This window comes from Camelina sativa, chromosome 17 (genome assembly GCF_000633955.1).
Source record: "Camelina sativa cultivar DH55 chromosome 17, Cs, whole genome shotgun sequence".
In the NCBI taxonomy this organism is placed as follows: domain Eukaryota; kingdom Viridiplantae; phylum Streptophyta; class Magnoliopsida; order Brassicales; family Brassicaceae; genus Camelina; species Camelina sativa.
The window spans coordinates 7,783,188-7,800,692 of NC_025701.1; the positions used below are offsets into that span (position 1 = coordinate 7,783,188).

Consider the following 17,505-nt stretch of genomic DNA (forward strand, 5'->3'; position numbering starts at 1 on the left):
GCTTGTAATCACGTTTGTAATCTGCTTTTTATGGATTTAATTATGGTTGACCGTTAAAAAAAAAAAATCAATTTTTCAGTGTTAAAATTGATTTCTTCTACTTCCAGTATCGCTATCTCATCCTTTTTTTAGCGTAGTGGTTCTTCTGATGGTCCAGGTTCAGACTTATATATAAACCCTGATTTCACTCTTATTTAAGGTCCTGATTGGCAAAAGACTTTTAAGATTTAAAAATAAAATAAAAGTATTGACAGCCAATAATTTGCCATAAGACTTTTTTACTGTTATTTTTAAAAAAAGTTTTGTAAGTCATTTTTTTTACTCAAATTAAACAAATATAAAAACTTTATTTTTTTCCTTCCCATTATATTTAAAATCTCTCCACAAGTTTATATATATATTTTACATATTTTATTTTTATAAATTATTTATACTCATTTCAGTCTATGGTGAGCTACTGTCTGACCACAAATAAAATTAGCTATCTGAAAACACAAGTTGTACCTTTTGTATATAGAAGATAATGTTCAATCTGCTATATATAACCAAATTCTCTGATGTATCATTAATTATCTAAAACATTTTGGGTTTATGTGTTCACTAGAAGCCATCAATAATAGAGAAGAAGAATTATGAAAGTAAGATTTTAAAGCATACATATATAATTGTATGCGCCATAGATAAAATTTTCCTATAAACAGTTAAACACACAATACTCCAACAACAAAAAGCAGTCATAGTAATGAACCACACTGATAATGAGCCATAGAAAATAAGTGTTCATCGACTATGCACTATGAAGAAAATAGCACTTTCTTAAGTTTTCTTGTCTCTTACGGAACATCTCCATCATGAACTTTTTTTCTTTTTTCTTTTTTTGTTAAAGATCTCAATTAATAAGATAGATATTGGACATACATATTTAACGGAATATAATGACAAACAAATTAGTTTCGTATTTTTATATTTTTGTAGTGGTGAAAGTAAAAAAGAAGAAATATTGTTCTTTTTTCTTAATGATGTTTCGTGTATGAAATTTAATTCTGCTAATTTTATATTAATGCTAAATAATATGCTGGATTCTAATATGAGACGATGTTATTTATCTTTTGCACGAATATTTACTAATGAGATAGTGATGACAAGCATTTAACGTGAGTCTTTGTCTAGTGTTCTTGGAGTTATAAGGGCACAATGCTGTTACAAATATTTTTAAAAACCACTATTATAAATTCCACATTGAAGGTTGGACAATGTGTGGAACGGGAGTTATGATACCATATTATTTAGTAATTTGAGTTGTCTCTTTCCATTCATTCATTGATTACCCATACATATTCTCTTGCCTATCATATTAAGGATACAATATCCACATAAAAAATTGGACAAAGATCATGATAGTATACAAGAGTGTTCTCCCAACCCGAAGTTTAGAAATACCCGAACGGATCCTATACCTCTAAACCCGAAAACCCGAAAATCCGAAATACCCGAACCGAACCCGAACGGGTATCCGAATGCCCAGACCTACAAGTAAATAAAGTGAATAATACATATTTCCATATACAGTATATGCAATTATGAATTGATCCATATAAATTACAATCACAATCACTGTATTAGTATATACGATTACGAACTACTCACCAATTTAGTTCATATGTACCTAACTCAAATAAATTACCATTGACCTCGCCCATCTCCGTTCTCTATATATAATTCCACTCTATGATCAAGTATATTCATTCACACAAAAGCAAAACCAAATACAAAAAAAACACCCAAAACTTTTTCTCGCTTCAACTAATTAATATTTAGTATTATATAATAAAAGCAATAACAGGAAATGGCTCGTCCAAGGATCTCCATTTCGATTGTTTTCTTACTGATTATTTTGACTCTTAGTTTTGTCTTGCAATCTTCTGAAGCTAGAAAGGTTCTAGTTCCTTACAATACAAGCAAGGGTTTGTTTCTTAGTGCCCTACCCAAGGGCAATGTACCACCCTCGGGTCCAAGCGGCAAGGGTCACACAGCTCCCCCGGATGATTCCGATCAGCACATGGTACCAGTTAACCCGCCAGAGATTTACCGTCGACTTGGATCATCCCCTAGCCCGGGCGTGGGTCATTAGCCACATTAATTGATTCTCGAGTTTACACTTCATATATGTAGTCAATTTCTTTTCATAATATTAAATATCAATAGTATTTATCATATAATCGTATCTGCCTCTTATTATGATTATGGAGAATGTTTGAGTCTGTCCGCTTCATATATGATATGGTATATAGATGTGTTTATGTTGTGCGTGACTGAGTGAGAATAAATCAATATTCTACACTTTTTGTCTTTTTTTCCCTTCAAAATAAATATTTATGTTATGGAATATTAAAAATATGTCTTCAACTACATGAAGCTAAATTTAAAAAAATAAAAAAATTAAAAAACACTACATGAAGCTCTTTTTGCGTTTGTTTATAAATAAGACAAAACAATCAAGAAGAAATTATATTAACGTTTCATAAAATTTGAGAAAAAATAAATAACTCATTGTATTATTTAGGATAATTTAAGTACTATATTTCTTAATTTGATGGAAAAAATCATTTGTGGATACTCATATATAATATATGAAATTTCTAGTGGACTAATAAAATGCACAATTAGTTCACACGATGAATATAACTTCAAAGATTAATATAACTTTGCAAAACCCCCATCTCCGGTCATGAGGATGAATGAGGACTGTTCTAAACCCCCCATCTCTGAGATTTCGCCCCATTTCCTCATTCTTCTGCGAATTTTTTCGTCAGCCACATCTTTCCCTCCAACGTCGAGGCTGGTGAGGTCTAGTCCGCCTTGACAGAACCAATGGTTGGAGAAGAGCGATATGCGGTCGTTGGTCGTTTTTGCAACGACAGCTTCGATGAATGTGCCAGTCCTGTTGCACCGAGAATGAAATAGCTTCAGACTGGGCATGACGAGACGAGGATCGAAATCCCTCGGTATTTTGACGGTGTCCCATAGATGTGTTTATGTTGTGCGTGACTGAGTGAGAATAAATCAATATTCTACACTTTTTGTCCGTTTTTTTTTTCCTTTTAAAATAAATATGTATGTTATGGAATATTAAAAATATGTCTACAACTACATGAAGCTAAATCTAAAAAAAAAACAAATTAAAAAACACTACATGAAGCTCTTTTTGCGTTTGTTTATAAATAAAATAAAAACAATCAAGCAGAAATGATATTAACATTTCAGAAAATTTGAGAAAAAAAAATAACTCATTGTATTATTTAGGATAATTTAAGTACTATATTTCTTAATTTGGTGGAAAAAATTATTTGTGGATACTCATATATAATTTACGAAATTTCTAGTAGACTAATAAGATGCACAATTAGTTCACACGATGAATATAACTTCAAAGATTAATACAATGAAGTTAAAAGGACGAAATATTTAGTTGCGTATGTAAATTAAATTCTTCGTAGAAAAAGCTACATTTATAAGCCTATACGGCTATAACTTAGAAAGTAAATAATAATTTAAAAGTTTACTTTGGCACATTTGTAGCAAAAGCTGATGCTTTGACATTTAAATATATAATTATTTGTCTGTTTACGTAATAAGAGAGACGTCTTCCTCTGTCCCGTTGACGTTTTTGTATTATGATATCACAATAGATTCAGGATTTTAGACAAAAGAGAAGTAGAAAAAAAAATGGTAAAAGTGAAAATAGACATGCAATAATATAAGGAACACCATTATTGCTCATCTCCGCGATTATACTATTTAAGGACTAACTTTTTCGTCGAGAAGCTCTTCTCTCACTTTCCTTTTTTGTATTTTCTTAATAAGTTTAACTAACCAACTATAGTAAGATTGAGCCGCTTATCACAGATTCAATGCATGTTATATCTTTNTTTTTTTTTTTTTTTTTTTTTTTTTTTTTTTTTTTTTTTTTTTTTTGTCAACTGTTAGTAATTCATAACTATTTTAAGTAGTTATTCCCTTTCATTTTCAAAATAGTTTATACAATAATATATATAGTCAAAACCATAGATCCTTCGATATTGGGATTTAAAATTGAGCTATTCTATCAACAACAAAAATCAAGCAATTCCTATGACTTTCATATATGTAACATCATGCATGTCACATGAATCTGCCATCAGATTATATTCATAAATTTTGATTTTGACTTGATAAAATTTTTAAAATCATATAAATGCGTCGGAGTTATAGTCCCAAACTAGTAGGTTTATAATAAGATTATATTACACGCTACTGTTATATACTTATATCAAAGGTTGAATTATGCTATGAGATAAATGTGGTTCCAGATTCTAAATCTTGGAATGAAAAGACATTTTATAACGTGTTGTATTCGTAAACCCAAAGCTAAAGTTTCAATAGTTCAACGAGTCATTATCATACATTAGTCTACATACATAAAATCTTGGTAAATTTGCATTATTATAGATTTGTTTGCAACTTAAATTTCATTATCAGCATGTGAATCGTACCAATGTGACTTTTATGACATCGTCGGTGCGTCGTCTTAGAACAAAACCCATTCTTTTCACTTCATATTCTTTGATAATGATGTATAAAAGTTTACTTCACTTTTACTTGGTAGTTAATTAAGACATCTGCCATCTTTATTTGACATGACGACAATATAAAATAATCATACTGTCTGGCAGATTTCTTTTTCTTTTCTGAAATATACAACATAATTAACAGTAACACGATAAATACTAGATTATGTATATATAAGTATTAATTTGTATAAATATATATAATACTTAGTCCACTGTCCACTATATCACAATCCTGTTGACCGACTGATACATTATGTATCATACATATTTATACTGTTATACATTATGGAGAGTAAAAAAGATGAAGAAAAAGAGTAACCTTGTGATTCATGAGATAACGCAAACATCATTATTGTCTCTTACCATACAAAAGAAAAATCTCTCTTTTTCTAGTTTATGTGTCTACACATCTTGTAAAACTTAAATCTATCTCTATCTCTATCCCTGCCTGGCTGCCTCTGCTTTATAGATTTTGCTATGTTCGTTTGTTGTTATATACAAATATAACACTAGATACCACACAAATCAAAAGTAATTAAGAAACTACCATAGGACCCACAGTCTACTCTCTCTCCTCATATACAATTACTTTTATACCCATTATATATTACATGTTATTTGTTTAAATATCATGTCATTTTTATTTTTTGAACGAAATTATATATCGGTTTGGATTCACAAATAAAATGATTAGGGTTTAAATTTTACAATTGGAACGAAATTATTTGTCAGTTTGGGTTCACAAATGAGATAGTTAGGGTTTAGATTTTACAATTAGAACGAAATTATATGTCGGTTTGGGTTCACAAATAATATGGTTAGGGTTTAGATTTTACAATTAGAACAAAATTATATGTCGGTTTGGGTTCACAAATGAGATGGTTAGGGTTTAGATTTTACAATTATAATGAAACTATATGTCGGTTTGAATTCACAAATGAGATGGTTAGGGTTTAGATTTTATAATTAGAACGAAATTATATGTCGGTTTGGGTTCACATATTGGGTTCACATATTATATGTCGGTTTGGGTTCACATATGAGTTGATTAAGGTTTAGATTTTACAATTAAAACGAGATTATTTGTCGGTTTGGGTTTACAATTAAACGCTATTTAGTTCAATATAACATGTAAAATATAAATATTACATGCTATTTTAAAAAATCACACCAAATCTTTCCCTCTTTCTATCTAACAAAAAAATAAAAAAGGGTGATTGTGTCTTTTTACTCCTAAAAAAACGTGGGGCCTATGACATTTTCCTATAAAAAAATGTTGTTGTGGTATTTTCTTAATTTTAATCCATATTTATGCTATCTACTAATATTATCCAATAAATAATGGGTTGTTCTAGCTCGAGAACCATCGCAGAGGGTACTCTCTTTCTCATGTGATCTAATGTTTTCTTCTTCATGATCATGAATGTTCTTAGTTAATTTTAGATCTTTCAATATGATCTTAATCAATTATTAATTAAATTTTTAATCATTTGTCATTAATTTCGTTAAACACACATACACATGTCAGTTTATCTATAAAGTTTTCTCAGACTGATCATATTATTTCCAACAATGACATAAATTTTACACATGTCAGTTTACTTTCTGTATATGAAGATGAATTATTAAATCAATCATCATCATCATAAATATTTTTATTTAATGTAGTTTTTAATCTATGTTTGTCTTGGGCCAGGTCCAAAAATCTTCACATCCATAGCCCACTAGAAAAGCTTCACACCGTAGCCCAATAAGGTTCACTCAGGTAAAAATTGTTCTCTGCTAAGGGGTGGTGGATCGAGATAGATTTTTAAGTTTTACAAGTTTTCTTCCAAGAAACTTCGTGGGAAAAATGTTGCCATCCTTCCTTGAGAGCTGCCCAAATCTACACTCTGTCATTCTGGTGCGTCTCATTTACCTATGCTCTCATGTAAATCACATTGAGATTTATCATTACAAAAAAAAAAACTCAAAACTTCCCTTGGTTATATATATCATCAGGAATTTGATTTGCTTCCAAGAGACAGAGCAGATTGATCTTTCATCTGTACCACAATGTTCACCTGAAGGCTCCAGATGATGTACGTACACGTGCGAAAGGAAAGGAGAACATTCATAGGAACATCAAGTAAAATGAAATTAGCAAAGTATTTTTGTAGAGAATGGTGCAGCTCTCAAGAAACTGACAGTAAGTGCGAGTTTCTGTAACATCATCAACGAAATCAAATCGATTCCAAGGAGTTCTACCAGGTGTGAAGTCGTCATGAATTAACTGAGCCAGCATACAAAGGTAATCCAGTTCTGTATACAATGAGGAAATCAAGTGAAACATGTTGGTGAATATATATAATCAGATATGATTAACCAATTACCAGATTCTTTGCTTTGTGAGATACTTTTTCAATTCCCTATGAGGATGTGGTCAAGACACTAACCTTTTATGTCATAGATGGAGATATCTTTGGCAATCTGTGCCTAAATTGGATTTGGTGATCAATGGCTTTAAAGATTATGATAATTAAGTTCAGTTTTCTCAATTGGTTTATAGATTTGAATAGTAGCGTGTGCTTGCTTAGAGAGAGTTAAAGCTAAGTTTTGTTGGGAATAATGGGTACGATAAAGTTACGATACCTCCAAGGCTCCAACCAATTTACGCATCATTTGAGAGATTGGTATCCTTGAAAGTCTATCGCGCAAGCTTTCCTTTATCGCCGGACTCAGTTTTTTTGCCTTTTCATGGATCTACAACAACTCAAGTTTGTTGACAATTTGGCAATGGAGATGATGATCTCAGTCAGTCTGCCCAGTTTGTGGACCAGTTGTGGAGTTAAAAGGGGAAAACAGCTAAAAACTTGTCTAAAAGTAACTCATCTCTAAAGTTATTTGGGAAAAGGACAATCTTAACCATTCATTGCAGCACCAAAGAAGCTGTCTCAGCAAGAGAAGGCACTATCACACCCCGGGATCTGAGTCCCGGCTCCTACGAATATAGGAATTTGGCTAATGGGCCGGCCAGTTGTGGTCCAATGGTTGACAAAAAAAAAAAAACCCTACAATAACTTAGAAAGTAAATAATAATAATTCAAAAGCTTCACTTTGGCACCTTTGTAGCAAAAGCTGATGTTTTGGCATCAAATATAGAATTATTTGTCTGTTTACGTAATAAGAGACGTCTTCCTCTGTCCCGTTGACGTTTTTGTATAATGATATCGCAATAGATTCAGGGTTTAAGACGAAAGAGAAGTAGGGAAAAAATGGTAAAAGTGACAAATAGACATGCAATAATATAAGGAACACCAGTATTGCTCATCTCCTGAATTATACTATTTAAGGACTAACTTTTTCGTCGTGAAGCTCTTCTCTCACTTTCCTTTTTTTGTATTTTCTTAATAAGTTTAACTAACCAAACTATAGTAAGATGGAGCCGCTTATCACACATTCAATGCATGTTATATCTTTAAGTCGTGCTTCTTCTTCTTCTTCTTTTTTGTCTACTGTTAATAATAATTGATAGTTATTTTAAGTAGTTTTCCCCTTTCACTTTCAAAATAGGTTAACCTATACAATATATATAGTCAAAACCCTCGATCCTTCGATATTGGGATTAAACATTGAGCTATGCTATCAACAACAAAAAATCAAGCAATTCCTACGACTTTCATCTGTAACATCATGTCAGATGAATGTGCCATCAGATTTTATCCATAAATTCTGAATTTGACTTCATTCCCAAACTAGTAGGTTTATAATAAGATTATATGACACGCTACTGTTATATCAAAGGTTGAATTAGGCTATGAGTCAAATGTGGTTCAAGATTCCAAATCTTGGAAACTGTTGAAAAGACATTTTATAATGTGTTTTGTATTCGTAAACCCAAAGCTAAAGTTTTAATCGTTCAACGAGAGTCATTATCGTACATTAGTCCACATATAAATCTTGGTAAATTTGCATTATTATAGATTTGTTTGCAACTTGTAAACCACGTTAATTTCATTATCAGCATGTGAATCGTACCAATGTGACTTTTATAACATCGTCGGTGCGTCGTCTCAGAACAAACCCATTATTTTCACTTCATATTCTTTGATAATGATGTATAAAAGTTTACTTCACTTTTACTTGGTAGTTATTTAAGACATCTGTCATCTTTATTTGACATGACGACAATATAAGATAATCATACTGTCTGGAAAATTTCTTTTTCTTTTCTGAAATATACAACACAATTATCAGTAACACGATAAATACTAGATTATGTATATATAAGTATTAATTTGTATAAATATATATAATACTTTGTCCACTATATCACAGTTCTGTTGAGTGTTGACCGACTGATATTATCTGCCAAGGTGAAAACTCTTTATCCTTCATTTTATTATACCAGTCGTTTATAAGGAAAAGAAAACTCCAAAATTGTTTAGCAGTATTAAAATATAGAATTAAGATAAATCAGTTATATAAAATTTACAGTATACTGTTATACATGATTTCTTATATTCATTATACAATATTTTTTAAAAAAAACTCATTATATATATAATAAGTGTAAATTTACTATCTTCAAGCACATTATATATTCACTATCCTCTACCAAATATATTTAATAAAAAAAATTTCATCTCTGTTTTAACCAAATTTTCTAAAATTGTCTTATACTAATTTTTAGAAATCTTGACTATATGATTCAGTCAGTTAACTTTAAAAAAGAAGTGAAAACGGGTACGGACGCACGTTTGGTAGAAGCAGATAACTACGGGCTTACGGCCCACAGTCTTCAAACCGAAAGCCCAATAAAACATACAAAAATGGCGTACTCGTCGTAGAATTGAAACATCATGATTCATGAGTGAGCCGAGCGCATGTATAAAACAAGAGACGATGACACGGCGTGTTTATGAAGACCTCCAATGGCGCGTCGTCTTGAGGTATACTTATAAACTAACGATTTGGGATTCATATATAAGATGAGAAGTTTTTCTAGCAAACATTCTCCAAGATTTGGCTTTGAGATAATATATTATCTGCTGTTTTTGTATCATATGTAGTAGTAGTATAAAATAATTCTGTAAAATATTGTAGAGTTACGTGTGATCTTATCTTTAACCATAAATAGTTATAGATGATGAAATTCCAACAACTACTACAACCACACCTCTTTGTGGCTCACGAGTATCTCACTTCGAACAGACCAAACATTATGGAGAGTAAAAAAGGATGAAGAAAAAGAGCAACCTTGTGATTCACGAGATAACGCAAACATCATTATTGTCTATTGTCATACAAAAAAAAAATATCTCTCTTTTTCTAGTTTATGTGTCTACAAATCTTGCAGACTTAAATCTATCTCTCTATCTCTGTCTCTGCTCTGTTTTCTCTGCTTTGTAGATTTCTCTATGTCCGCTTGTTGTTATCTTCTACGAAGGAATACAAATAATGGGTTGTTCTAGCTCGAGAACCATTGCAGAGGGTATTCTCTTTCTCATGCGATCTAATGTTTTCTTCTTCATGATTGTTCTTAGTTAGTTTCTAGGGTTTCGTTCTTTCACCCTCTCTCGGCGAGCAGATGGAAACTGTAGATTTTTTTGTTGTAGATTCACATTCAACAACATCTGATCTAACTGCTGGGAGCATCTCTATGGATTGTGTTTCGATTGTGTTTTGTAGGGAAAAAAGAAAAGATTCGAAGGCCAAAAACATGGAAACATCCTCAACCGATATCAAGAGCTGAGCTCACGCAGATGCGAGAGGAGTTCTGGGACACAGCTCCTCACTATGGAGGCAAGAAAGGTGGTGATCACATTTACTATTTATCTGAAACTAGTTAATTCAAAAGAAGTTATATATTTCAATGTGTATACATATGTAAAACAGAGATATGGGATGCGTTACGAGCTGCAGCAGAAGAGGAAGATTTATCGCTTGCACAAACCATAATTGAGAGTGCCGGTGTGATTGTTCAGAACACTGACCTCACCATTTGTTACGACGAGAAAGGTGAAAAAAAAAATACAACTTTTACTACTTTCCACAACTTGTAAAAGCAGTAGTGTTGAGATGTTACCTTTTGCAGGTTCCAAGTACGAACTGCCTAAATACGTTCTCAGGGATCCTTCAAACTTGATCCGAACCAAATAGAGAGATTCAAGAAAAGTAACAAGTAAAGAACGAGAAAAAGCTCGCTTTGTGTATGTCTTCTAAAGGATCTTGTGTGTTTAAATTTGCTACGTTTTTTCTTGTTTGGATATTGCAATCTATCTGTGACTCTGCGTTAGGTATGTGAAAATCTGCGAGGAGTGAAATGGATTACAAAGGTGCATAAATTTCTTTATAATTTTTTTTCAATAGAGAAGAACCTTTAATTTGATCAATAAAAACCTACCTACGCTCATAGTAATTGTATCTTGTTGCTCAAGATTCAGACTTCTTTTTTTTTTTATATATTGTAATTTAATCTGGAGAATCATAAAGATTAAAGGATTTTAATTTTATAGATTTCGTAGATGTAAATTTCGGCACTTAGTAAAGAGATAAACCATAATGTTAAAACAAAGATAACAGATAATTTCATAATTACATGATTCTGGTTAACCAAAAGAGATAATTGTGGGGTGAACCGGAAGATCTAAATCAGTTTCGGGGTCCGGTTCCCATAAAAGGACTAGACAAGTTTCAATACCGGAAACTAAAACGTAGCTTCTACTACAGCCGGAGTTATATATTATATAAGTCACGGTTAAGGTTATTTACCAATGTGAGTCAGAATCCGATTGATCAGAACTTCTTTCTTTCCGCCGACGGGAAGATTGTTGGCAGTCAGATATGTCTTCAGTTCGACAACAGTCAAGTCCTTCAGCTAAACAAAGAAAACAGAGCATGAAGATGATTAGTTTAGATAGAGAGATCTAAAAAGCAATGAAACAAAATGATTCTCATTAAGCAGAGAGATCTAAATCAGTTTATAGACTGTTTGCTATCACCTTTCCCGTTTTTGCAAGCTCTATATAGTCATATTTTACGTCATCTGCGTTACCAGCTTTCCGCTTTCTTGATTTATCCTTTGCTCCTGTGTCGCTTTCTTCATCAGGGTCATCGCCGTATATCGACTGCTTAAATTGTTCTATCGCTTTTACAACTGCAGGTCTACAAGACAAAACGGCTCATAATAAGATCGTTTGCTTATGGATGAATAGAGGAATGTCGAAACAGAGAATTTGAAAAGTTTGTTGAAAACCTATTCATTCCTTCTTCGTCAGGAAGTGTTTCATCTCTGGTTTCACGAAGCTCGTTTTCATCCAGTGCAATGGCTTGTAACATCGCGTAGTGTCTCTGCAAAGCTGCAACAAAGAGAGATTTCAATCTCTATATATGAACGGTTTCCAAGATCAGCAGCTCAGCAAGTATGAGGAACAACACTAATTTTGTGTTGGACATACCGGGATTAGCAAATTGGCAAACGGAAAAGTCTTTTAACTCTAGACGTCGCATTAGAGCTGATGCCTTTTTAAGCTGATCATCTGATGGGCGTGGAGCAGCTACACCAGGTTTTGAATGTAACTGCCAAATATCCCACCAATTAGTCAAAATTTAACATAAATGAATAATGTTGGAACCAAGTAACTTTTCAAAAGAAATAAAAAATTCATGCCTCTTCTACATCTCTAATATCATTCGCATATGGAAGATATATCATGTTTATCCCTGGTGGCTCCACTTGACCACCATCACTCTCGATTTCTTCCTGTTTGGGTTTAAGAAAAAGACATTGAGTAGATTGTTTAACAAATCAAAAATCAAAAAGGAATGAAATTAAAAATCAAGATGTAATATACGTATGTGGACGAAAGGCCTTTATAGTAGTTCTCTCACCTGAGCAACAAGCGCAACCAATCTCGGAGGTGTAGTGCCACCACAAAATGCAACAGCAAAACTGCAACACAAGAGGATGCAGTAATTATTGGTTAGTTATATCACAGCAAGTGCTAGAGTGTAATAGTCTGTCTAATATCCAGAAGTTATATTCAACTTAGAGTTCATAGGATTATATTTAATGTGCATACCGTTGAAGCTGAATCATGGATCTATGCAAGGCAATGAATGCACGAGTGCTCCCTATAACTTCCTGCATCATTAGCTCTCAAAAGTAAGGGTTTCCATGATATACAACTGTTTGACGGAAAAACATGCAATTCAAGTCACTTGCTTCAGAACTTATCAGCAAAATATCAATATAAAATTATACCTCTGTAACTTATAATGACAAAGTGCATAAAAAGAACCGAAATTAACGTTGGTAGAAAGTAGAAACAAAAGAAACATGATATAGCTATATAGGGTCCTGAAGCTCTATAACTAAGAGAACGACCAAACTTGGATAAACAATTTCCGCATCAAACTGAAAACTCTTTTTCTTTTCTAAGTGCCAAAATAATGAACAACTACAAGAATATTAGCAGCAGCCATCAGATAAATGAGATGCGGCTAACCTTATCACTTGGATAGAGAAATGTAGAAGGCTTCAAATTGTGATAATCTTTGAGGCAATTAAGTGGCTTGAAACCCAGCAATCTTAAGTGTCCAGTTGAGACTTTTTTCACTTGGGATAGTTCTTCCACTGTAAACATGACATTCTGACTAGAAAGGAGAACAAAGAAAATCTCAGCCAACTTCTGGTGGACATGAAAGAGTGGGGGCTTAAGTAGAGTGAATTTAGATTTCCGAGGCTGTATTTTAATTTTCTCTCATAGTTTCTTCCTTATATTTATTTTTGTAATGATATCTTAAAATCTAGACATAACTAACAGAAAACGACCATTGCTTCTATGCTTACAGGAAACCAGAAACAAAACAGGGTGCTATTCAGAGGCTTACTTTTTGTAAGGCTGAATCCGTTGTATAGGACCTTGCATTATGGCTCCAGTGTCCGTACATATATATGATCTTTCCACCTGCAGACAAGCCCGCACATGGTGCTTAAAACCCAGACTATCCATCGAGGAAAGATGGATCTTTTAATAACCAAAACATAGATATCAAGGACAATTCTTGATTTACGATATTAAAAAATTGGACAGTGTTGATCTGAAAACAAAGGTGTTCACTTGCAACGAAAGCCAGAAGAACAAAAGACAAGTAAAGCCACATACTTTTAATTCAATTGAAGGAGCTTGTCTGTTAAATTACCTTTACAGGAAGATTAGTAGTAGAGTCAAGCCAGGTTATGCTGCCGGGAATAGCTGGACGAAGTAAAGCATAACCATTCAATTCAATAGACAAGCCATCACAGATCATAAACGTAATTCTTTTTGCTATTCTCTTGGCAAGTACACGTTTCTTCAGTTGGTCCTTCATGTCCTCTAATCTGAAATAGATATATTTCAGCAAAAAAGAGTACAACAAACTGCGTGAATCCTATAAAGCCAAATTCACATTAAAGAGAAATTACAAAAAGTGGTGTTTTTAAAGTCTTGAAACTTCTCAAAAATCCATCACTGGTCTATCTGAGTGTAGCACTATGAAGCTATAAGCAACGGAATGACAAAGACATATAAGGAAATTTCACCAGACAAAGAAATGAAAGAACTTACTTCTGTCCAACCGATGGCATGAACTCTGTAAGTTCATCACTGTTTAATCCAATTAAATCCTGGAAATATGTTGACAAAAAATCATGGAAATATAAATTGAAGATAAAAATGCATATAGACCCCTAGGTGTATAAGGTCAACAGAAGACGTAGATGGTTAAGAGATTAACCTTGTAGAAGAGAGTTATGTTAAATTGCTTATCAGGTTGACTGAGAGGAAGAAGCTCGATTGAGATGCCAAGGTCTTGTGCATCCTTACGAAATCACCAAAAAGCAATAAAAAGTAAACCCATTAGTCCTTCTACAGTTTGATTACCAAGAAACCAATAGATTTCATTGTAAAACATATCTAAGTACGGTTGGAACTAAGCTACCTTAGCTCTCTGCAACGTCGTCCTCGTCATATCCTCTTTTACAGAGATCCTCATATTCCCAAAAGGGTCATCTTCATTAGTGAACAGAAACATGCGCTTATCTGCTGTCTTTGAAGATCTAAGTATTTTTTTGTTACAGAATATTACCAACACAGGGATCAGATGGCAGGCCAAATTGTAATGCATATCACAAACTTGGCACCACATAAATAATTGAATTAGATGGTTACCCTTTGCGCAGTAGTGCTTGTGCAACCCAGAGGGCACTATAAAGGGAATTCTCTCGAGAATCCGAGACGATACCAGTTTGACTGCCAATATCCTTATCAAATGATTCTGCACCCAAAAGATACCGTATACATTTCCCCTTTAGAAATTTTAAGCGTACACACAAATACATACAAGTACGACCAAACAACAAAGTAAATAACTCTCTTTTGGCACACTACTCCACTCTTTAATCTTCAATTCAGTCTGAGAACTACCATAGAAATCTCAAGCGCTAAAAGCTTGCTCAACTGTTGTATATGTTAATTCTAACATGTAAAGCCTTTTCTTACTAAGTGATTGCTAAGAAAGGGATTCAAAACTCTTAAATTAACAAAGAATAATGTACCAGAGCATAACAAAAAAAAAAAAGTTAAAATTTGTATTGATACATACCTTCTATGAGATCGAATTCTTTAATCAGCCTTGCAGTCGGACGGTCAATACACTCTCTTTCTGGAACATTAAAGACATACACACCATTTAGGTCCTGAAGATTCTTCTTTTCACGCTGCAAACAACAACAAGATTGAAAAAAAATAAGTGAAGAGCCCAAATAAAAAGAAGAAAAGGAAAACAATACAACACAATTCATCGAGAAACTTACAGTGTTAAAGAAACAAATTGCAATTTCATCATTTGAACGATTGATAATATGAGACTTGAGTGACTGAGCAATGCAACTAACTGCAATGTGAAAATGACTTTCTTGTTTGTCCTCTTCCTCCTGCCACCATCAAGAAAACATTTTGAGAAAGTTTTCAGCGTAACCCAACAAAATTTTCAAATAATCAAACATAAAATTAGAATTTTCTTAAGAATACTCACAGAGTGGCAAGTAGAACTGAACATTTTGGGAGAAGCATCGATTAGATAGACTACAAATTCTTTGGAAGCCTCTTTTTCCTGTGACACGAAACATACAAACACACTCAATAAACAAATCCAAATTAGGGTTTCATTTTTTTTTTTTTTTGCTTTGACTTCTATCTAAAAAAAAACCCTCAGAAGAAGAAGAAGAAGAAGAAGAAGAAGAACATGTGAAAACCTGAAAGAAGTCGTTTTCTGGGTCTTCGTCTTCATCTCTGAAAACATCATCTGGGTCCAATTCCATCTTCTAACAAGGGATCAATGAACAGACAGCGATACAGTAATTGAGTCAGTGACTAAACGATGGCTGCTCCTCCGCAAAACCTCGATTTTTGTCAGAATGGTTTTAGCAGAGAACAATTTTACCTGAGTGAAACCTTATTGGGCTACGGTTAGTGGGCTACGGATGTGAAGCTTTTTGGAATTGGCCCAAAAAAAACATAGATTAAAACTACATTAAATAAAATTATATTTTTTTTTATTAGACGACAAAAATAAATAAATAAATAAATAAAATTATTTATGATGATGATTTAGAGAAATTAATTAAATAATTCATCTTCATATACAGAAAACTAAACTGACATGTGTAAAAATTATGTCATTGTTTTGTTGGAAATAATATGATCAGTACGACAAAAACTTTATAGATCAACTGACATGTGTATGTGTGTTTTAACGAAATTAATGACAAATGATTAAAAGTTAATTAATTAATTATTGATTAAGATCATATTGAAAGATAAACATGTTGATGAGCTATTAATTGTTTGAAATGTGAGTAATGTATATGAGAACATAGATAAACTGATTGATTGATGCCAGATGGTTTAAAGAAGCTCCAATTTTTTGGGGTACAAAAAAGAACTATACTAATTAATAGGTACATCTGTTAATGAGCCAGTGGCTGAAAATATGGATTTTTAATTTATCTACTAATTATTACCAAATAAATGGTAGTATAGATTCATAATGTAACACAATCTATAGAAAATCAAATTAAGTCTGGAATTTTCTTAAATTTTATCCATTACAATAGGTATAATTTTATCCCAATGTGGCTAAGATATTAGTGAAAACCAAAAGCAAAAAAAGATATACGTGTACATATTAGATTTCATGAATCTTGTGGAAAAGGAAAATTAGTAAGATAACAAAAAGATTGAAGGGTAATTAGTATAATCTAATGACATGTATACAAGGAAAAGATTAGATGACATAATTAGAGGTATATTCCACCCTCAAAAAGTTGAAGCTTAGACTTCCTATAAATTTGGAGGAAGACAAGAACAATATTCTCACAGTCTCCATCTCATTCTTGACAATTTTCTGGTAATCAAAAATACTTACATTGCTTGTAAACCAGTTTTAAATCCAACTATATCAGCTTTTCATCAAACAAATAAGTGATGACCATATCACCTCTTATCAAACAAAAAGTGTTTATAGTTTTGTTTTTGTTTTTTTTTTAACAAAATTTCTAATTGTCATATAGAGTTTTTTATATTTTTAACGTCTTTTTGTCAGGATTCAATAAATCATATTTATATATACATTAAAAGTTGTCTTTTATTTTTACAATCTGGTTTCCACACTGTTTTTTTTAAAAAAAAAAATATTTTGCAGAAAAACAATGAAAACATAATGAGTTATTAATTAAAGGAAATTTTGTTACTTTTTTTTTTTTTTTGTTAAAAGTGGTTCTTGTTATCTTTCTGGCGCCCTTAGATGATATGTCATTTAATTACTCGACCTTATTTACAAATCCTGACTTTGGAAACCCAAACTGTGCAGA

At 32.4% G+C, this 17,505-nt stretch overlaps 3 protein-coding genes across 4 annotated transcripts; 2 read left to right on the forward strand and 1 right to left on the reverse strand.

The window, feature by feature from the left end:
- Positions 1,767–2,307, forward strand: LOC109130217. Its single transcript, XM_019239554.1, has one exon. It carries the CDS (start codon positions 1,847–1,849, stop codon positions 2,129–2,131), a length of 285 nt encoding a protein of 94 aa, XP_019095099.1. The 5' UTR covers positions 1,767–1,846; the 3' UTR covers positions 2,132–2,307.
- Positions 9,799–11,004, forward strand: LOC104756020 (ubiquitin domain-containing protein 2). 2 transcript variants are annotated; one of them, XR_762264.2, is made up of 5 exons: positions 9,799–10,083; positions 10,281–10,403; positions 10,488–10,610; positions 10,687–10,801; positions 10,889–11,004. XR_762264.2 is itself a non-coding variant. In XM_010478529.2 (4 exons), the coding sequence occupies exons 1-4, from the start codon at positions 10,050–10,052 to the stop codon at positions 10,749–10,751; spliced, it is 345 nt and encodes a 114-aa protein (XP_010476831.1). In that variant the 5' UTR covers positions 9,799–10,049; the 3' UTR covers positions 10,752–11,004. The 2 variants fall into 2 exon arrangements, 1 of the variants encoding a protein (XP_010476831.1); XM_010478529.2 differs by having other exon boundaries at positions 10,687–11,004.
- LOC104756022 (ATP-dependent DNA helicase 2 subunit KU70) lies at positions 11,137–16,039 on the reverse strand. The gene is made up of 18 exons (XM_010478530.1): positions 15,889–16,039; positions 15,669–15,746; positions 15,448–15,567; positions 15,237–15,351; positions 14,804–14,909; positions 14,574–14,691; positions 14,370–14,453; positions 14,201–14,259; positions 13,797–13,974; positions 13,485–13,561; positions 13,100–13,247; positions 12,674–12,735; positions 12,483–12,543; positions 12,262–12,354; positions 12,050–12,170; positions 11,848–11,950; positions 11,594–11,756; positions 11,137–11,469 (listed from the first exon to the last, which is right to left on the reverse strand). The coding sequence occupies exons 1-18, from the start codon at positions 15,952–15,954 to the stop codon at positions 11,356–11,358; spliced, it is 1,866 nt and encodes a 621-aa protein (XP_010476832.1). The 5' UTR covers positions 15,955–16,039; the 3' UTR covers positions 11,137–11,355.